Raw genomic sequence first — 22,479 nt, 5'->3', positions numbered from 1 at the left:
CCTCCACGCTGCTGAAACCTACCCTCCCCGCAAGCCGCACACTACATGTCAAAGAGCTGCATATGGCTTGTGAGCCACAGTTTGGGCACCCCTGGTATAGAGTATAGGAGCTGGGAAGTAATGCTGTGACTGTTTTAAGGCATTGGTGAGGCCAGGTTTGGAGTATTGTGTTCATATCTGATCTCCAAATTATAGGAAGGTGGAGAGGGTGCAGAGAAGATTTACAAAGATGTTGCTTGGCTTACAACATCTAGAGTACAGAGAAAGATTAAGGAGACTGGGACTTTATTCATTGGAACATAGACAGTTGAGAGGGGATCTGATAGAGGATTATGGGAATAGATAGACTCTTTCCCCTGAGGGCAGGGGAGGTTGGAAGAAGAGGGCATAAGTTAAGGGTAAGGGGGCAAAATTTTAGTAGAAATGCTAGAGGATGCTCCTTCACTCAGAGAGTGGTGGCAGAATGGAATGATCTTCCAGAGGAGATAGTTGCGGTAGGGTCCTTTTTGTCATTTAAGAGAAGGTTGGATGTGTACACGGATATGAGGGGGTTGAAGGGTTGTGAGAGGGGGGATTTAGTGGAGTTGTTCAAGTGAACCAGCGTGGACTTGAAATGCCGATATGGCCTGTTTCCGAGCTGTAAACTGTTACATGGTTAATCTTCCTCCACTCATGTTAAAAAGATATTGTTGACATCTTGCTGTTGTTGCCCTGTGTGAAAGCCTGTCCGTGCCTCTCAATCTTGTGTACCTTTGATGTCTGAATAATCTAAAAATATTACTCTCTAAGGTACTATTGAAGTAGGTGTATATTAATTACCATTTATACATTTAGCAGCTTCTGTCATGAGAAACAACAGATTATTCTTCGTGGTTCTTAAGTGTTAAAGTTCCATTATATTATTTCTGACTTGCAGAAATGTAAGAAAATGCATGCTTTTATCAAAATCTATTAGCATTAAATTTTTCAAAGAAATTGTATCGGAATTCAAGCAAGTGGCAGAAAAAATTGTGGAAAATAAATAGGTAAAAAATACTTAAGTTTAAAATTGGCATGCTTTGCTGTTAGTTCGCCAATCACGCAACCAGGAAATGAATTGATCCGGCATCTACCAATCCCCATAGATGTTAGATTTCAGTGGTTTTACTCGATCAGTGTTATATGCTTTATAATGCCTTTCATTTGCAATTACTGGTATTTTACTTCTTGCAGGGGTTCGTCATCTAGGTTATTTCAGTCAATTTGGTCCACTGGAAATGGAGATGACACTGGATCAGCTTTGAAAAATAAAATGGAAGATGGTAGAATTTCAAATAGTGTGGGAATTTCAGAATTCTATGAAGAAAACTCTTGGATATTGGCAGAGAAAGGAAAAGCTGATGGATTTTATCAAGGATTTCAAAATTGTAATCTTTCTGAACCATGGATTTCCATAGTAAATAAGAATGACCAGTGTGATTCTCAAGATGTGACACCTATTATGAGAAATGATACCGTGCTTCAAAAAGAAAGGTTTTCCTTGCAGTCTGAGGAGATTGATTGTTACTTACAAAATTATAAGGAAGCAGAGAGGGGGGTTTCCAATTTTAATGTGCATAGCTTCCGTAATAATTGTTGTAGCAATAATGCAAGCATGCATAAAGAACACTACAAAACTGACCGATTTAGAGAGAATGAAGTTGGAACATCTGGGATCAAAGATTGCAACCAGAATTTAGAAAATAGATACAACTCGCAAGTTGGTGAAATATGGGGGAAAATGTTTCAGGAAAACGAACTCATTAAAAAAGGACATGAGGATTTCAGAGCCAGTTCTCTTCAAACAAAAATTTCTGTTTCACAAATGGATTATCATAGCCTGCAGTTTTCCAAGGAGAACGGGTTTGTTACTGACGTAAACAAAAAATCTCTCTCTGATTTTCCAAACCACAGAAACTGTGCTATACAAGCCAGTTTTGAAAATCACTGTGAAAAGTTGCCATCGAATTGTTTGGATGGTCTTCCTAGGTCATCTGAATATATCAATTTGATAAAGGTTATGCCACACATAAATGAATATAACCCCCATTCCTCTGAAAGCAACCTATTGTGGTCTGATAGCAATGTGATGAGCCCCATCAGTGAGCCTTGTCCTATATTTAGAAAAAATGGCCACATCAATTCAACAACTTCACAAATATCAACTCTATCTGCTGGAAGTAGCAGGTGCCCAACACAGTTGCCAATTTCTGATGTTCTCCAACCTAATTATTATCATCCAGTAACTCCAATGGAATCCTTGAGACAAAATGAGTGTCTCAGATTTCCTAGTGATGACCTTGGTGACTGGAGTTCATCCAATGCTGTTGGAAAAATGCAAGAACAAAATAGGACTGGCACAAAACTTAATTTTGATTCTTCACCAGCCAGAGATGATCAATATCAAAAACATTCTGTGGGACTTGGTACTAGTTGGACATCACATCACAGTGATAATGATGAGCCAGCCAAATATTTCAGATATTCTAATAAACATGGACACGGTAACCATAGGGATGACAAGAGAGGATGGAAAAATGGATATCCACATAGATCTTTTGGACAAAACCATCAACAATATCATGGTTACCGTAGACAAGAAGAGCAAGATGGTAGCAGTATATATGATTTCATTAATCATTCTCTTGTACCCACGTTCCCTTTTATGATGCCTGAATTTAAGCAAAATCAGAATTTCTCCCATTTTGGCCCCCATGGACTTTCTTCAGCCAATTTTCCTTTTCCTCCTTCAACATTTCCATTCCCTGAGCTTATTGACATTTTTCATTACGATGACTTTAATCAGTTGCACCCTTTTATGAATGAACTTTTTGGTGGAGATATGACAACACCCTACTTTGGATTTCCACCTCCATTTTCCAAGTACAGACCAATGAAGAATCGTAGTGGCCCAGCAAATGAACTTCACATTCGACTGGAAGAATGCTATGAACAGTGGCGCGTTTTGGAAAAAGAGAGAAAAAAGGTAAAGGGGTTAATTTTCAGTTTTGTATGCTATTAAGTTTATCTTCTTGTACCTGCTAGAACAGGGACTAAATAATTTTCAGGAAAAGTATAGTTAATGGGTTGTAGAAATTTAGTTTGTAAAAATTTAAGATACTTTCAAAAAATGCAAGAAATATTTATTTGTAGGTAAACAAGAAATTTGCAGATGCTGAAAATAAGTCAAGACTCCTGAATAAGGAGGGGTGTGGGGTGGGGGGAGCACAGGCTAGCAAGTTCTCACAGAATTCCCTTCGAAGAAGAGAAAAACTTAAGGATGGAGCATTCGTATCCATATACTGTCTGAAGTCTTTTAAATGTTACAGTTGTGCTGCCTTGACTACCTTTTCTAGATCATTCCATAAACTACAAATATTCTACAAAATAATATTTATTTGTATTGATGAAATACTTATCCTGTATTATGTCTGGATGTGTGTCTGCAGTGTTGTTTCATCGGGTTGTACTTGTGCGATCACATAACAATAAACTGTACTTGATTTGACTGTGTGAAAAGAAGTTCCCTTGAAGTCCTATTTAAATCTTGTCCCTCTCAATTTAAGTCCAATTTAAGATTTCCTCATCCTGGGAGTAAAAGACTTCGATTGTTTATTTCATGAGGAAAACAAAGCAATGGTTTCATTTTACTCTCTTGAATTTTACTCTTTTTAACAGACTGAAGCTGAGCTTGCAAGAAATTTTCCTGGAAAGCGAGTGTCCAGTTCAAACAATACTCCTATACCTCGCCTGCCATCCAATCCCTCAAGAGTAGATCGGTTAATTGTTGATCAGTTACGTGAACAGGCGAGGGTAAGGTTGTGTGTTTGTTTTTTGCAGTCTTTATCCAAAATTTATGTTTTTACTCAGTCTCTTCAACCTTAATTCATCATGTAGTAAAATGTTTACATGTAAATTCACATTTTTGTCTTGTTCTTAACCACAAAGACTTGTTTTAAACTACTCAGTTAAAATGAGCAGATGTGCTTATCTAAATTAAAATGTTATTTATTAGTTTAAAACCACATAATAAAGCACACTATTAAAGATAATTCAAAACAATGCAAATACATGTGGTATATAAAAGAAAAATAAAATAAGAACTCTCCCTCCCCCATATACCACTCCCCTCCCCTCCTCTATCCTCCTACAAAAGAAGAAAAAAGTGTTAAGAGTAAGAACTGGACAAGAGACCCTCAACAGGGGTGCCTATTACTTTAAAGTCTCTTATACTGAGACCTTAAGGAGAAGGGAATGTCAGAGGTTCATTTAAATATTAACACTGTAGTGTCTGTCCTATGTGAGAGCGGTCGAACAGACTGGAGATGCAGGCTGTTAGCTCGAGTGTCACAGCAGAGTGTTTATTCAAATTTTGCGCGCTCGCTTATCAGGCTGGTAGTCGGACCGTGTGTCACGCCGACTTCCATTCTGGAGCGGAAGAGATGGGAACGTGTTGCCATCTTTATTGTGACTTCCCTGCTGACCGCGCATAACAAGTGGGGCTGGTTTGTCACGACAGAGTTGCGCAGCGCTACATAACCCCCACCCCCAGAAATGGCACTGGTTGCATGCAGGCTTCTGTACTTGGACTGGCTGGATATCATCCAAGTGAGTCAGCTTGAGGGATTCCTCTCTGCCTAACATGGAAGTGGAGGTCGTTCTGTGGGGCACTCTGTCAGGTCCCTTGTACGGAGGCTTTTGTGTCCACCCATGTACGAAAACGTAAGCACAAGACATTAAATCGCGGGGAACTTGAGTGGGGGGCTGACCATGCTGTGAGGATGGTGGGGGGCCAGGGAGCCAGTTTCTTCTGGACGCGCACGAGTGTGGCTTCTCTGTTTTGGGCCAGATTGGTGGGAGGGAGCAGGAACTGTCCTGGGATGGTGAGGGCCTGCCGATAGAGCAATCTCAGCAGTGGAAGCTTGCAAGTCATCCTTGGGGCAGTGCGGATCCCCAGGTGCACCCAGGTGCTTGTCTGACCAGATCGAACCCTGAGGCCATTGGACTGCGATTGATAAGCAGTTGTGTGATGGTGCTGTGTTCCTAGGAGTTTGGATAATTCGGTTCACAATGAGGATTGCGCACCCTGATCAGTGGTGATGCGGGAGGGGACGCCGAAATGGGAGACCCAGGTGGATGGGAAAGCTCTCAAGCAAGTGACTACGGCAATGTTGCCTCTGGCCAGCGGGTGTATCGTTCTGCCATTGTGAGGGGGTAGCGGTAGCCCCACAAGACAGGCAAATGGACATGCTGAAAACGGCGTGAGGCCGGCTCAACTGTTGGGCGGGTGCTCGGGCGTGGGTTTGCACCTTTGCTTTCTGGCAGTCCGGGCAGGCCCACTCCCATTCTGTGACCTTTTTATGAAGATTGGCTGGAAATCATCTACACGTGGAGCGGATGGAGGGGTGCGACAAGCTGTGTATGAGGTTGAAAACCGCCTTTTGCCATTTTGCTGGTACCACGGGCGGGGGCTGCCTGTGGAGACGTCACAGAGGATGGTGGTGGTGCAGTTGTCCAAGGACAGGTCCTGCAAGTGGAGGCCCATGACGGCCATGGGGAAACAGTTCATCTCCAGGTATGACTGTTGAACCTGGGCCAACTCATGGAAGTTGACACCTTGCGAGAGTGAGCATACGGCCGGTCTTCAAAGGGAGTCTGTGACGATGTTGCGTTTGCCAGAGAGATAATAAATGGTGGTAGTGAATTCAGAGATGTCCGACAGGTACCTCAGTTGCCAGGTGGACCACGGGTCAGAGACCTTGGTGAAAGCGAAGGTAAACGGTTTGTCGTCAGTGTAAATGAAAAGGACTGAAATAACCAAAAAGCAAGGTATAGGGCAAGCAGTTCCCTGTTGAAAGCTCTGTATTTGCATTCTAGTGGGTGTAGACGTTGGCTAAAAAACGATAAAGGCTTCCAGGTGTCGTCAATCCATTGCTCAAGGACCACACCCACCACTGTGCTGGACACCTCAACCTTGAGTGCCATGGGTTCATCCATCTGCAGCTGCAAGTGCAGGTGCACGAGCGTGTTGGAATCAGCCAGGGCTTCCTTGGTAGTGGCGAAGGCTGTGGCAGAGTCTTCAGTCCAGTGGAAATTCTTGATGGAGGTGGTCATCAGGTTGCTAAGAGGGCACATGATGGCTACCGTGTTGGGGATGAACCTGTTGTAAAAGTTGATATGTAGGCCTTTGAGTATGTCTGGCCTGGGGAACTGGCAGATGGTGTCCACCTTGTTGGGAAGTGGTACTGCCCCATCTGCGGTGATGCGGTGTCCCAGGAAATCGATCTTTTAGCAGCCGAACTGGCACTTCGTGGGGTTAATCGTGAGGGCAAATTGGGCCAGGTGGGCAAAAAGGCGTCAGATGTGGATAAGGTGTTCCTCCGGTGTGCTTCTTGCGACCAAGTTGTCGTCCAGGTAAATGAATAGAAATGGCAGATTGCGCCCTAACGCGTCCATTGGCCGCTGGAATGTCTGCACAGCATTCTTCAGGCCGAATGGCATTCTGAGGAACTCAAAGAGGGCAAATGGGGTGATAATGGCCGTCTTCTGCATGTCTTCCGGCATAATAGTATTTGATGATATCCCTAGATGAGGTGGACCTGGGGAGAAGAGCTGGGTGCCGTTGAGGTTCCCAGTGAAATCCTGGATGTGGGGCACTGGATATTAGTCCAAGACTATAGCTTCATTTAAGTAGTCGTAGTTGCCTCACGGTCACCATGTGGAGAGGTGAAGACCACAGGCTCTCAAATCTGCAGACGATGCCCAACTCCTCCTTGCACATGAATTCCTCTTTGGCCAATTTGTGCTTGTCTGGCGTCTGCCTGTGGTCTCGCAAGTGAATGGGTGGGGTCATTGGTCTCGATGTGGTGCTTGATGTGGTGCCACCGTGTGGTGACTGTGTAGAAGAGAACTGTGTGGATTATGGTGGGGAAATTGGCGAGCAGGCAGGTGTAACAGATCTCCGTGGTCTCCACTGCGGCCAGGTGGGTGGTTCATTCCACATGCCTGGGGCAGTTTAGAACATCTCTGCGTGGACCAGGCGCTTACCTTGTAGGTCTATCAACAATGAGTGTGCCAGAAGGAAGTCTGTGCCCAGCAGTGCTTGTCTACTGCCACCAAGGTGAACTGCCAGTTAAATTCCATTTCCCCGAAATGTAGGGGCATGTGTTTGTGGCTGAACGTTGCGATGGTGGAATTGTTGGCTACCCATAGCGTGGGGCCGTGTGATCTCATACGCATCTCCAGGGAAGTGGGTGGAATGACACTTATCTCAGCTCCTGTGTCGACAAGGAACCTGCGACCCGAGATGCCATCCCTGATGTGGAGCAAGCTGTTCTTTTGTCCAGCCACAGTGGATACTAATGGCAGCTTGCCTGCTCATTTCAGGTTGACAATATTTGCATGCCCCAACTCCCCAACGCTGGTGGTAGAATCATAGGTGTTGGTCTTTGGGGACCTGGCTCTGTCGGTTGCTACAGCTCTGCCGTGGGGCTGGGCTTGCGGGCAGGCTGGTGTTGCGGTCTGATCACCTGGTGGACCATTTCTGGGTTCTCATGTTTAGTTCAGTAGAGGCCATTGGCTTTTGCTGCGACCTTGCGCAGGTCACTGAAGTCAGAGTTGGCGAGCAGGTACCTAATAACTTCCGGTATCTGCTCCAAGAAGGCCTGCTCAAACTAGCGAGCGTCTTGTTCATTAATGTGGACAGTATTCTGACCCCAAGACTGTCAAAGGGTATGAGTCTTGCCACCTTGTCATGTCGGTTTAGGCTGTAGGTGCTGATAAGGAGGGTTTTTAAGGTTGCATATTTACCCTCATCAGGTGGAGCTTGAATTAGGTCGTCCGTGCAGGCAGCGGCCTCCTGGTTGAGTGAACTAATGATGAAGAAGTACCTCGTGGAGTCAGAAGTGATCTTCTTGATTTGGAATTAGGCTTCCGCTTAGCCGAAACAAGAGTCATTCCAGAAGGTCGGTCTAACTGCTGCAAGGTCCATTTGGTTGAGTCTTCAGGTTGTGGAGACTCATTGGGGTCACCACTATTGTGTGCTGTGCGATAGTGGTGGAACAGACTGGAGATGCAGGCTGTTAGCTCGAGCGTCACAGCAGAGTGTTTATTCCGGCGTGCGCTCATTTATCAGGCCGGCAGTCAGACCGTGCGTCTGCCCCACTGCTTGCATCACACCAACCTCCATTCTGGAGCGGAAGATAAGAGTACGTGTTGTCACCTTTGTCGCCATGCCCTGCTGACCACACGTAACAAGTGGGGCCAGTTCACCTCGACAGAGTTGCACGGCGCTACAACACCATATTTTGTAAATAAGGGCTCCATACCTTCCAAAATATATTTATCTCTTAAACTATGTAATTTTCTCAAGTGGTATACAACTCCAGACTTCATCAAGCCATTTTTCTATACCAGACTTATCAGACTTCCAAGTTATGGCAATACATTTTCTTGCTATTGCGAAAGTAATTTGAACAAACTTCTTTTGATACATATTAAATTTCAACTTAGGTTTAATATTCTTAATATCACTCAGTACAAAAGTAACATTGGATCCTGTGGGAATTTAATCCTCATTATTCATTCCAATAATTTACCCATTTCTAACCAAAAAGGTTTAACTTTAGGACACTGCCAAATAATCTACATCATTTGAAACCCTTGAATGGTACCCATTCTCACACTTATAGTTAGTGGAAATGTAATGAAAAAGACAAACCATAAGTTTTTTCTTCATCAGTCTAATTTTTTCTGGAGCACAGTTGTGTGCTATAGGCTCTAATCCAGCCATTTTTAATGGCCCCCTTAAGACTGCACAAAGTTTATGGTCCTCCTTCCCTGTGAAGCAGTCAAGTTTTGTAGGTTTCTTCTGAACTTCTTTCCAACCAACTACATTAAAGAAATTATATAACGTGGGGTGAAAAGAAAACAAGGTTTTTACTCTTGAGCATAACAGCTGGCAAACAAACAGGAAATCATTCTTATTGAATACATAAGAAAGAAGAAAACATGAAGATACATATTACAATTTTAAAAAAATTCTTAGAATAACAATGATTTGTATACAATGAGTTATTAGGGAATCAGATCAGTGTGCATTTGCTTTAGGTCTTTCACATAAACAGTAATGTCATCGTCCTTCAGTGCTTCTGCATTCATGTTCAGATTTGGAAATTTGATATTGCTCTAATAGAGTTTTTGCTTTTTAAGAAAAGAAGCAATAGCTTCCTTACTATAAATGAAGTTATTGTGTTACCCTGTAAGGTTTTCTTCAATAAATTGAGTTTGTCACGGTTGGCATAGTGGCTAGCACAACGCCTTTACAACACCAGCGATCGGGACCAATGCTTGAATCCCGTGCTGTATGTAAGGAGTTTGTACATTCTCCCAGGGTCTGCATGGATTTTCCTCGGGGGCTCCAGTTTCATCCCACTGTTCGAAACGTACTGGGGGTGTCGGTAAATTGGGCGGTGTGGACTTGTAGGCCAGAATGGCCTGTTACTGTGTTGTATATCTGAATTTAAATGTTAAAATCTGTTAGCCCTTGCATCAATGGGTTTTTCTCCATGTTTGTTATGAAAAAGACAGGAAACAATCATGTCTCAGAGCGTAAACAAAACAATGAATACGATTTCCTGTGGACAGCCACTTCACCTTGGTGTACGGTAGCAGTGTCACTTTCTTCACACATATGGCGATACAGATGGTCTCAAAGGGAATGTGATTTTCTCAAGTTTACAGCCTTTATGACAATTGAAAGCGAAGCATTTAAATATCTCCCTAAGTTTTTAGGTACTAAATGCTAACCTGTGAATGGTGCAGTGAACAGTTAAGACTGAAGACTGATCAACCGTCTGTATTGTCCAACCTTTGAAGTGGCACCATCCATTGCATAGGCAATTATGTTCTCTCATGGAATACTGTTCTTGTTTATATAATTCTTCTAAAAATCTGTCCCTTACTATCTGCTTTAATTCTACTCTCAAAAAACATCTTTTCCATCAGCTTGTTTCCATTTCACAATCTGGCATAAGCCATGACAAGAGAGTTCTTCTCTTGCAGAGTGGATTTGTCCAATTGTAAAGAGAATTTCTTGGATTATATTGAAATGACTAATTGTTTTTCAGTGTCCCTAGAAACAGAGGAATTACTCAAAGGAATTGCCCATGTTATGGGCCCAGAGGACTCCAAAACCCAGAGGCAAAAGAAATTCACCAAGACAAATAGTTACTTAAATAAAAGTTGCTTTTAATTATCTTTAAACATGAAAACAGGATCGAACTTTAACTTATTACTATTAATTTAACTTAACCCCTTTCTATTTCTAAGTGCACGTATATGTAATGTGTGTGTAAGTTCAGAAAAGTTCTTTGATTCATAGTCCAATCTCACTTCTCACTCCTCCAAGTTCAGGTAATTCTTATACTGTGCACAGAATTTAACATTGATGAATTTCACCAGGCTTTGGTGCTTGAAAGGTAAATGGTTTTCAGAGAGAGATTTGTTGCTCGTTGATTTGCAAAAGCCAAGCTCTGGTATTTTAAATGAGATCTGTTTTGAAGAATTTGTGTGTGACATAACTAAAAACTCCACAATTTATCTTCCAAAAGCATATCTGTATACAAATATAAAATATAACATAATCTGTCACACGTGTATAATGGATTTGTGCTGATATTAATCTTACATAATGAGAGAATTTTTGGCTAGATTCAGGGTCACGCAGAGACACAGTTGTACTCAGAAGAGAGGTCTTTTTCGGAGTTGACGCATCCGGAAAAACAAAATGTTTGTTCTGAAATGGTTTTGAAATTGAAACTCAAGAACAATGGGTGTTGACTTAAAAGCATTTGTGTGTACACACAGCATTCTTCTGGCAGTTATTCAAATAAGCAGGACTTTTAATTCAATGATGAACAGACGGTTCGGAGTCATACCCATTTATAAGTGAACAGAGATGCTTTTAGCATATAGATGTGAATGAACTTTGGAAGTAACTGCCAAAGGCCAACTGACATGATTCATTATTTTGGAGAAATTAAACAGAAATGATGTAATGTGATGAGAATTTTAGGAGAAAGACATTACTGGAACAAGAGATTTTTGAAACCAGAAGGATTTTGACCATCCTGTGGAAGATGGATTGAAGATACAATAACCAGAAAAGGTGTTGTTGCGTGTTACTCCTGGTCAAAGGACAACACAAAATAAATGGCTTTTGAAGGAGGAAGACCACTTCTGACTGCCTCTTTAAGATAAAGAGGGCAGTTTTACCTTGTCCTTTCTTGTTGGGCACTTCTTTTAACCCTTGTCTGGATTTGTGAAATCGTCGTGAAAGAAAATAGCCACTTTGCTATCTCTTTGGAAAGAAGACAGATCCTAAAATCAAGATTCAATTTATTGTCAGTAATAAAACAGTGTCCTTTTACCTGAAATTTCCTTTTACCTGCAAGGCAGACAGATTCCACTGGCAGAAATTGCCTAGGTGTCTCTTACATTTTTTACAGTCAGAAAAAGAGAAGCAAAGAGAGTCCCCCAGAGTAACCGAGTGTCTGTGGATTTCCCTCCAGCTGTTTTCCAGCCTCCGCAGCCACCCACAGTTCACTTCAAACCGTTGGCAACCAAGCTCCAGATCAGAACCTCCAACACAGTCAGGGAGCCTTTGGCACCTTCGGCACCTCCTTCCTTCCCAGTTCCGATACTTAGTATCCCTCCGGCCAGTTCGAGCCAGTCTCCAGCAGTCCGCAGCGCGGCACGAGTCTCCTCACAGCAATCTCTAGCAGCCTGCATCTTCCATGGGTTCCTCGCCTCAAGTCACCAGCACCTCGTCGAAGAGCTCCCTCATTGGTCCAACCCCAGTGTCATGGTCCTCTTATGCTTCTCCATCTCAGATGGGGGTTGATCTTCCCATCCTCTGGTGCCTTGTTCCAATCTTCCACTTTCACGGAATCTACAGCCTCTCTCCATTTAAGAGAGAGAAAATCATTCGTATGAAGAAACATTGCTCTGAAAACTTCTACAAGAAATTTGCGAGTTTTAGAGGTCTGATGACTTGATGTTTCAAAATACTTCATTATTGCTTTTGACCAATAATTTAAAGAAATCTGATACCTCCATAATTGCTTTAGAACAACAGTAATGACTTTGAGTTTCTGAGACTGAACTTTAACATCATCTCTTCAGAATCAAGCTTAAACTGCACGCACGCACACACACACACACACACACACACACACACAATTTACATTTGCGGAGAGTGGGGTTACATTTAGAGTCAAGTTTAAAGTTAAGTAAGAAGTTTTATGTTATTAATAATTAATAATAAAAATTATTGTTTTGAAAAAACATTGTCTTGGTGATTCCCATTGCTGCTTGATTTAGTTCATAACACCTGAATAGTTTATTTGGCAGTTAAGTTCATTACATTGTAGCAGGTTGAACCACGTTATGCAACGAACCGGCTCACAGAGGCTGGACTCAGCAAGATTGGGAAGCCCTGATTTCTTGCTTGCTGCCAGTTTTCAGGCATGACGTAATTTCCGGATCGAGCGTCGCGAAGGCTGTCAGGAAAGCGGGTGTTTTAAAAACACGCATCAGTGTTGAGTAAGGCAGTTGGTCTTAACTACAATGACTAGTGAGTTTAGTTCACCACTAAACAACTACAGTGGTGACTCCGATGGGCCCAATTGGCAATTTGGACCCAAGATGACTGAAGAAAGCATTCAGAATGCCGTAGCACTTAAACTGCCTAACTTTTGGATCTCACAGCCTATGGTCTGGTTTCACCAGGCCAAAGGCCCGCTTCCACATTTAGACACAATCAAGTACTATTACGTGATCAGTTCCCTGGACCAGGACATGGCAGGAAAAATTGTCGATTTCCTGAATCAACCTCCTGAGGATAATAGGTATGATGGCATTAAGGCACTACTGATTCGTACATTTAGGCTGTCCCACCGTGAACAAGCAGCAAGGCTGCTGTGGCCTGGACGACTGAGCACCAACTGCTCTTATGAATGAAATGCCTTTGTTAAGATTTCGGACCCATAGTTGGCTGGCAATATACCACATCCATTTGGTATATTGCGGGAAAAAACAATCATGTAGCAGATGTGCTATCCCACACATCAGTTCATTCAGTTCACGCATGGTCTCTAGGTATAGACTATGCATCTCTCGTGGTAGCACAGCAGGAGGACGATGACATAGCGGCCTACCACACTGCAATATCTGGTCTTAATCTGGAGGATTTGAGATTCGGAACTTCAGCAGCTACTCGCTGTGATGTGTCTACAGGGCAACCCTGACCAATTATTCCTGTGCTTGGAGACACCAAGTATTCAATACATTTCATGGCCTGGTGCACCCTTTCATTCAAGCCATCACACAGCTAGTAACAAGAAAATTTGTATGGCACAGCCTGTGGGAACAGGAAACTGGGCCAGAACTTGTGTACAATGTCAGACCTCAAAAACACAGTGGCATGTAAAAGCACCACTCTAATCTTTTCCCAGTACACAAGCGTTTTGACCACGTACATATAGATATCATGGGACCACTGCCACCATTGCAAGGTGCTATGGTCAATGGTCCTTAGTTTTATGAGGTTGACAGAAGTAGCCCCACTCTCAGACTCCTCCACACGTTGTGTGCCAGAGCATCTTCTGCTGAGCTGGTGTATGGTGCGCCACTCATTGTCTCAGGTGAATTTGTGCCAGCACCAAGAGGACAAACGGATTCACCCATGGTCCCCTAACATGGCTGCATGAGAAAGTTGGCATGTTGGCACCTGTTCCTACTTCAAGGCATGGTTCAACCACTTTGTATATCCAAAAGGACCTCAAGGACATGTATAACGAGGGATGCATCATACCTGTCTTCAGCGCCTATATGAGGATCTGTTTAGAGTGATTCGGCACAACGGCGTAATGTGTGTTGGAGATTGGCACGCAAAAGACAATCACAGTTGACCACCTCAAGCCAGCACACGCAGACTTGCAGCAACTGGTAACGGTTGCATCCCCACCATGGAGAGGTTGCCCACATAAACAGGTGGACAGGGTATATACAATGGGATCATCACCTTCTAACACCAGTTCTGTAGTGGGGTCCTGTAGCATGCTGAACCGGCTCACGGAGGTTGGAGTTGGCCAGAACAGGAAGCACTGAGGTACCGGGCTTGCTGTCAATTATCAGGGAAAACGACATTTCTGGGTCGAGCGTCACGAAGGCCATCGAGAGCGTGGGTGTTGAGTAAGGCAGTTAGTTTTAACTACAATGACTGGTGAGTTTAGTTTGCCACTAAATGACAGGGGAATCACGCTGCTCTCCATTGCAGGCAAAATCTTCGCTAGGATTCTCCTTAATAGACTAATACCTAGTGTTGCCGAGAATATTCTCCCAGAATCACAGTGCGGCTTTCGCGCAAACAGAGGAACCACTGACATGGTCTTTGCCCTCAGACAGCTCCAAGAAAAGTGCAGAGAACAAAACAAAGGACTCTACATCACCTTTGTTGACCTCACCAAAGCCTTCGACACCGTGAGCAGGAAAGGGCTTTGGCAAATACTAGAGCGCCTCGGATGCCCCCCCAAGTTCCTCAACATGGTTATCCAACTGCACGAAAACCAACAAGGTCGGATCAGATACAGCAATGAGCTCTCCGAACCCTTCTCCATTGACAACGGCGTAAAGCAAGGCTGTGTTCTCGCACCAACCCTCTTTTCAATCTTCTTCAGCATGATGCTGAAACAAGCCATGAAAGACCTCAACAATGAAGATGGTATTTACATCTGGTACCGCACGGATGGCAGTCTCTTCAATCTGAGGCGCCTGCAAACTCACACCAGGACACAAGAGCAACTTGTCCGTGAACTACTCTTTGCAGACGATGCTGCTTTAGTTGCCCATTCAGAGCCAGCTCTCTAGCACATGACGTCCTGTTTTGCGGAAACTGCCAAAATGTTTGGCCTGGAAGTCAGCCTGAAGAAAACTGACGTCCTTCATCAGCCAGCTCCCCACCATGACCACCAGCCACCCCACATCTCCATCGGGCACACAGAACTCAAAACGGTCAACCAGTTTACCTACCTCGGCTGCACCATTTCATCTGATGCAAGGATCGACAAAGAGATAGACAACAGTCTCGCCAAGGCAAATAGTGCCTTTGGAAGACTACACAAAAGAGTCTGGAAAAACAACCACCTGAAGAAACACACAAAGATCAGCGTGTACAGAGCCTTTGTCATACCCACACTCCTGTTCGGCTCTGAATCATGGGTCCTCTACCGGCATCACCTAAGGCTCCTAGAACGCTTTCATCATCGCTGTCTCCGCTCCATCCTCAACATTCATTGGAATGACTTCATCACCAACATCGAAATACTTGAGCTGGCAGAGTCTGCAATAATCGAATCCATGCTGCTGAAGACCCAACTGTGCTGGGGGGGTCACGTCTCCAGAATGGAGGACCATCGCCTTCCCAAGATCGTGTTCTATGGTGAGCTCTCCACTGGCCACCGAGACAGAGGTGCACCAAAGAAGAGGTACAAGGACTGCTTAAAGAAATCTCTTGGTGCCTGCCCCATTGACCACTGCCAGTGGGCTGATATCGCCTCCAACCGTGCATCTTGGCGCCTCACAGTTCGGCGGGCAGCAACCTCCTTTGAAGAAGACCGCAGAGCCCACCTCACTGACAAAAGACAAAGGAGGAAAAACCCACCACCCAACCCCAACCAACCAATTTTCCATTGCAACCGCTGCAACCGTGTCTGCCTGTCCCGCATCGGACTTGTCAGTCACCAACGAGCCTGCAGCAGACGTGGACATACCCCTCCATAAATCTTCGTCTGTGAAGCCAAGCTAAAGAGAGAATAAATGACTATAACATCAGATATTATTATGGACAAGGAAGGCAAAAATAAGTGACTCAGCAACGTAATGAGCATTTCTACATTTTATCTTGTTGATGTGAGAACTCCCTTTTCTAATTTCTGTGATGTTTCAGGAATCATCTGTTTGAGTGTTTGGCTTCTCTTGAAATTATCTCAGTTTTGAAGTAATCCAAGGGTTTATTTTCTCGTTATGTACAGTCTCTAAATGTTGATTCAGCTTGCTTGTATTCAAACAAATCAAACACATGGGCAAAGTAGGATTTTGCAGAAATGGTAGTGAAATCATATGATGGGCATTCCACCGAATACAGCTGACACTTATTTTTGCGTAGCAACTCATGGGTAAAATTAATAGAAAGTAACAAAAATTAACTTAGAAAACTTAGGTGGATGCCATCGTCATCTGGGCTGGGGGCACATGCCATTTAGGGGTTCCATACCAGTTGGAAAACCAGCAGCATTAGATATGCACCACAACACAGGGTTACTTAAACAAAAGTAGTTTTTAATTATATTTGAACAAGAAAACAGAATTGAACTTTAACTTATTACTTAACCAACTTAATCCCCCCCCTCTAATACTAAGCGCAGGTGTGTGTGTAATGTCTATTTAAGATCAGGAAAGTTCTTTGGATCACAGTCCAATCTCACGGGTTGCAGGCAATTCTTGTATTGTGCACAGAAGTTAGCATGAACAAAGTTCACCAGTCTTTGGTGCTTAACAAGCAAATGGTTACCACTCAGGAGGGTTCTCGCAGGTTTTCAGAGAGAGCTTCCTCTTCCAGGATGTCCGCAACTGATTCCTTCTCGATCAGTCTTGCTGATGAAACTTGCCCCCTTCAGGGTTCTCCAGATGATCCTCTTTCTTTCAGGTCTCCTTTCAGATCACCAGTCTTCTCCTTTGACCAGACAACCTTCCAAAGTTTGCCAGCTTTGTCCTTCTGGAAATGATTTCTGTGTCTCTCCTCTCTGTTTCACTCACTCCCTCCCTCTCTGAGAGAAAAATTCTTCTCCTCTGCCTGCAAAGATCACATGCTCTCCCAGGCAAGCTGCTGTCCATACTTTGTTGCCACCTGCAAAAAGCATTCTGCAAAAGTCCTGCAAATACTCTGTGTTTTAAAATCTGTGTGTGCAAGCTTATCTAACAATTCCTCCCAAGCCACCTCCAAATACTCTGTCACAGTAGGAACAGGTTTGCTGGTTGCAACACCACGTTGAAGCTGCTGAAGGACGTCCAGGTCAGAAGTGGTTGTAAAATGAATGTCCCCTGGAACTATTAAGGACGGTACTGTCACATTTGTGGCCCGAAATGTGAAGTTAATAAAACATTAAACACAAGTTTTATCAGGTAAACTTCTCAGGGTCTTTATTCTCCCGTTTCCTTTGTTCTCCTGCTTGTGCTCTTATCTCTCTCTCATACCACATGACTTCCGGTACATCTCATACATATTCATTATCATGTACCATAAACCATGTCTGCAGATGATGCAGACAAATCTTCCTTTGGAGCTGTGTGCACTCCTAGTAGAACCCATGGCATCTCATTAACCCAAATGGGATCTGTGAGTCAGGCCTTAAGTATGGACTTCAGTTACCGGTGGAAACATTCCACAAGGCCATTAGACTGTGGGTGGTATGCTGTGGTGTGTGCCACAAAAGCACGCATGAGGTGAATTGTGCTCCGTGGTCTGAAGTTATGTGCTTCGGAACACCAAACCTAGCGATCCAATTGACATTGAATGATCTGGCGCATGTCTCAGTGACACTGTTGGCAACGGGATGACCTCTGGCCAGCGCGTGAAATGGTCTACGACTGTTAGAATGTATTTCATGTCTTGAGATACTGGCAATGGTCCGACCAGGTCCACATGCACGTGTTCAAACCACCTGCATACCGCCGGGAAAGGCTGAAGAGGTGTCTTAGTGTCCCGCTGAATTTTAGCAGTCTGGCAGGAGGTACTTGTGCGAGTCCATTGCACGACATCTTTATTTTTCAGTCCATGCCATACGTATTTATTTGACATGAACTTGACGGATGTTCTGATGGACGGATGAGACAAGCTGTGCATCTGGTCAAAAAGGCGTCACCTCCAAGATGCTGAAATCACTGTTCTAGGGTAGATCAAAGTCATGTCAGAAAGTAGGATTTGGCCGCCTAGTTGTGTTGCCACCTGTTGTATGTTCAGGTTAGTAATGGCTATACTGTATGCCTGAACATCAGGGTCCGAGGCCTGTGCACTGGCTAATTCAGGAATTTCAATGCCACCCTGAATATGATATTGGTCTGGACAGTATATCGGGTTGAGATTGTCTTTACCCGAAACATGGCGCGCGTCTGTCATGAATTCTAAAATATATGACGCTGCTGTTACTTTTCAGAAGGCAAAAACGAGTGGCTTGTGATCTGTAAACGCAGTGAAATGCTGACCCTCCAAAACATATTGGAAGTGCCTTGTGGCTAGATACAGTGCCAACATTTCCTGATCAAATGCACGATATTTTATTTCTGATGACCTTAGATGTCGTCTAAAGAAAGTGAGGGATTGGCAATGGCCATCAACGCACTGCTTAAGAACTGCACCCACGGCTGTACTCGAGGCGTCAGTGCTGTCAAGGAAGCATCAGGGTTGGGATGGGTGAGCATTGCTGCGTTGGCCAAAGCGCCTTTGGCAGTCGTAAACGCAACCTCTGCTTCTGTTGTCCAGGTAACGTCCCTGGGCCTTGTGGTGAGGATCTGAAACAGTGGTCAAAGAATGACAGCAGCTGCTTGAATGAACCGGTGATAGAAGTTTATCATGCCCAAGAATTTATGCAGTCCCTTAACCGTGGTAGGTTTTGGAAAAGCACAGACTGCGTCTACCTTTCTGGATAAGGGAAAGACACCATTGGTCGTGATCTTGTGTCCCAGGAAGTCGATGGTTGACTTGCCAAATTGACATTTGCTCAGGTTGATGATAAGACCTAATTCCTCCAGCCATTGGAATAGGCGGTGTAAATGCAGGTGGTGATCCTGTTCAGTCTAACTGGCTATGAGGATGTCATCCAAGTCAATGTAAACAATCTCTAAATCCCTGCCCAAAGCATCCTTAGGCCGCTAGAAGGTTTGAGCAGCATTTTTCAACCCAAATGGCATCCTAAGAAATTCAAAAAGCCCGAAAGGGGTAATAATCATCATTTTAGGAATGTCATCCTTATGGACCAGGATCTGATGGTATCCCTTGATAAAATCAACTTTGGAGAAAACAGGCAATTGTGCAGATGGGCAGTGAAGTCTTTTATATGAGGGATCGGGTATCTGTTTGGTGTAGTTATATCATTGACCCTACGGTAATTGCCGGAGGGTCTCCATCCACCTGTTTTCTTGGGTACCATGTGTAACGGTGATGCCCAAGGACTGTTGGAGCACCGAATGATACCTAATTCCTCCACTGCAGTAAACTCTGCCCTTGCCTGCTGCAGTTTATCAGGTGGAAGACGATGAGGCCTGGCGTAAATTGATGAGCCTGAAGTGTCTATGTAATGGACACTTACATGTGGGACCTCCTCTCTCTAAGGAGAGAGAATACTTGGAAATTCGTTGAACAGGGCAGCATAGCGAGTTAGGAAACTCTCCTTTTGCTGCATACCAGTGGGTATGTTTGAAAAGTGGTGGCATGAACTAATTTCCTCCGCTTCATGTCTACTAGCGAGTCAAGGGACCTTAAAAAATCTGCACCCAAAATGGGCTGTGCAACGGAAGCCAATACGGAATTCCAATGGAATGTCGCACCTCCTATCCCAATTGTGACACGTTGTGTGCCATAGCTGGGAATGGTAATCCCATTTTCTGCTTGAAGAGCTAGGTGTTGTTTGTGTTTTTTCAAAATAGTTTGGCGGGAGCAAACAGACCTCAGCACCTGTGTCTACAAGAAACTTGCGCTTACCAGCGTTGATTTGAAGACACAATAGGTTGGTACTTGTGCAGCTGCCGAGGCCACTAATGGCAGTCGACTTTTTCGTTTCCCGCCTTTTTTCTGTAATAGGTAGATTATGGGACACATTTCTTGGCATTTTTTCCCCAACAGCGATGGTAAAAACACCATTCTCACTGCCCGTCAGCGCATTCCTCCTTTGACTGAACTGCAGATACAGGAGGCTCGTAGGATACAAGAGATAGATCTGCTGCGAAAACAGTCTATGTGAGCAGACTCTTGTGTTGGAGTTCGATAGAGCCTGTCAGCCTCCTGCATTATGTCATGGGGACGGCAGAAATCCATATTAGCAATTAGTATGGTGACACGACCGGGAGTTTGGACAGAAATAGAGTCTCAAAAAGTAAACAATTAGAATGACCATCTGCTACTGCAAGAATCTCATTCATTAGAGCAGATGGATTCCTGTCATCCAGGCCCTCCATACTTTAAAGCCGCATGCCGCGCTCATGTCTAGTCAATTCCAGCGTGTCCAGGAGAAATTGGCGGAACCTGGTGTACTGGTTCTCCGCCGGGGGATTGGCAACAAATTCACTTACTCAAGATGCTGTAGCAGCGTCAAACGCACCTACTGCGTGCCAGAATTTTGTGTCCTCTGCCGTTATGCCACGAAGACGAAACTGGGTTTCAGCCTGATTAAGCCGTACCTGAGGTTGATGGGTCCAGAAAGGAGGCAAGTGAAGTCCCACTGCATTAACTGTTATTGTGGTGGCAGCTGCTGTTGTAGTTGCGTCCATGATAACTGTAGATACAAGCTTCAGCTGAATCTTGCAGTCGGGTCACCATTTGTAGCGGTTACTTCAGTAGAGCTACTAAAGCAATACACATACACACACACACACACACACACACCAGGTTAATCAACACAAGACTGCTTTATTCGGACTTTACAGGCTTCTTTTATCTACCACATGTTCCGGGCTCCATGGGACAAGGTGGGACGTCACTATGAGTTTGCTGCTATTCCACGGGACCGGCAGGTTTAAATTAAGCCTCTGAGTGTCCTGCGCCTTCCAGCAGGAGACTCAGCAGATCAACGTGCCGTTCCTTGGCATGCAGCACTGCTCATGTGCGGTCCATTAGGTGAATATTCAGCTGTCTGTATTATGGTTCCACGTGCCTGCTGAAGAACTGTGCCAGCGATGGTTCGCAATACTGCGCTGTGCCCCTGCTTGGCCCACTACACGTCCGCTAGCTACATGAGCACACTAATAGGCTTGTATTATAGACTGCCCAATAGTCATGAGAATTGGAGGCACAAATCTGTCAGGATTGTAAGAAACAGAAAGTTGTGGTAGTTGGAGATTTTAACTTTCCATATATTGAATGGGACTCCTATACTGTAAAAGGACTGGATGGCTTGGAGTTTGTCAGATGTGCACAGGAAGGTTTTCTAAATCAATATATAGAGGTACCAATGAGAGAGAATGGAATACTTGATCTCCTATTTGGGATCCAGGCAGGTCGGTGGCAGAAGTCTGTGTCGGTGAGCATTTTGTGTCCAGTGACTTATGGAAAAGGATAGTTCTGGCTCTTGAGTTGAGGTTCTAAATTAGAGAAAGGCCAATTTTGTGGAAATGAGAAAGGATCTCGGAAGAGTCAATTGGAATAAACTGTTTTCTGGCAAGGATGTGCCCGGCAAGTGGAAGGCATTCAAAGTCGAGATTTTGAAGGTGCAGAGAGAACCTTGGTTTTCAAGGGATCTTGGTGATATGATTAAGAAGAAGAGAGAGGTGTATAATCGGTCTAGGCAACAAGGAGCAAATGAGGTACTTGCAGAGAACAGAAAATGTAAGAGAATACTTAAGAAGTAAATCAGGAAGCCAAAAAGAAGGCATGAGGGTGCTTTGGCAAATAATGTAAAGGTAAGTCCAAGGGTTTCTACAAGTATATTAACAGTAAGAGGATAACAAGGGACAAAATTGGTGCCCAAGAGGATCAGAGTGGTCAACTATGTGTGGAGCCTCACGAGATGGGGGAGATCTTAAACAGTGTATACGAATGGAAGGGAAACAAATAGAAGTACCATAAAATGTATGAAGATTAAGGAGGAGGAGATGATTGGTGCCTTACAGCAAATAAAGGGGCGCAAATCCCCTCATACCTTGAGGGAGACAAATGCTGAAATTGCAGGGTCCCTGACGATGTAGTCAAAATGCCCTTAGTCACGGGAGAGGTGCCAGAGGATTGGAGAGTAGCTCATGTCGTGCCGCTGTTTCAGAAAGGCTCCAAAAGTAAAGCAGGTACCTATAGGCCAGTGAATCCGACGTCAGTAGTAGGTAAATTATTGGAAGGAGTTCTGAAAGACAGGATGTATGGGTATTTGGGCAGCCATGGGGTGATTAAGGACAGTTAGCATGGTTTTGTGTTTGGTAGGTTGTGTTTAACAAATCTTGTAGAGTTTTTCGAGGGAGTTACCATGGACTTTAGTAAGGTCTTTAACAAGGTCCCACATGGGAGGTTAGTTCAGAAGTTTAAGACACTAGGTATACATAGAGGGTTTGTAAACTGTGTGGGAGAAAACAGAGTGGTAGGGGATTGTCGCTTCTTAGACTGGAGCCCTGTGACGAGTAGTGGGCCTCAAGGATCTCTGTTGA

The 22,479-nt window shown here is 44.1% G+C and overlaps 1 protein-coding gene across 2 annotated transcripts in view; it reads left to right on the top strand.

Moving 5' to 3' along the window:
• The window catches only part of LOC138750646 (meiosis-specific coiled-coil domain-containing protein MEIOC-like), a 97,013-nt gene that overhangs the window by 54,070 nt on the left and 20,464 nt on the right, over window positions 1–22,479 (top strand). For both annotated transcript variants that reach the window (XM_069912748.1, XM_069912747.1), the window contains exons 4-5: window positions 1,213–3,004; window positions 3,697–3,831. In XM_069912748.1, coding sequence (XP_069768849.1) covers window positions 1,213–3,004; window positions 3,697–3,831 — 1,927 coding nt within the window. The remainder of the gene's footprint in view (window positions 1–1,212; window positions 3,005–3,696; window positions 3,832–22,479) is intronic.

The sequence above is a fragment of the Narcine bancroftii genome, unplaced genomic scaffold (assembly GCF_036971445.1).
Source record: "Narcine bancroftii isolate sNarBan1 unplaced genomic scaffold, sNarBan1.hap1 Scaffold_215, whole genome shotgun sequence".
Lineage (NCBI taxonomy): Eukaryota > Metazoa > Chordata > Chondrichthyes > Torpediniformes > Narcinidae > Narcine > Narcine bancroftii.
The sequence above is the reverse complement of the archived record's forward strand: the minus strand, read 5'-3'. Positions and strand labels throughout refer to the sequence as shown.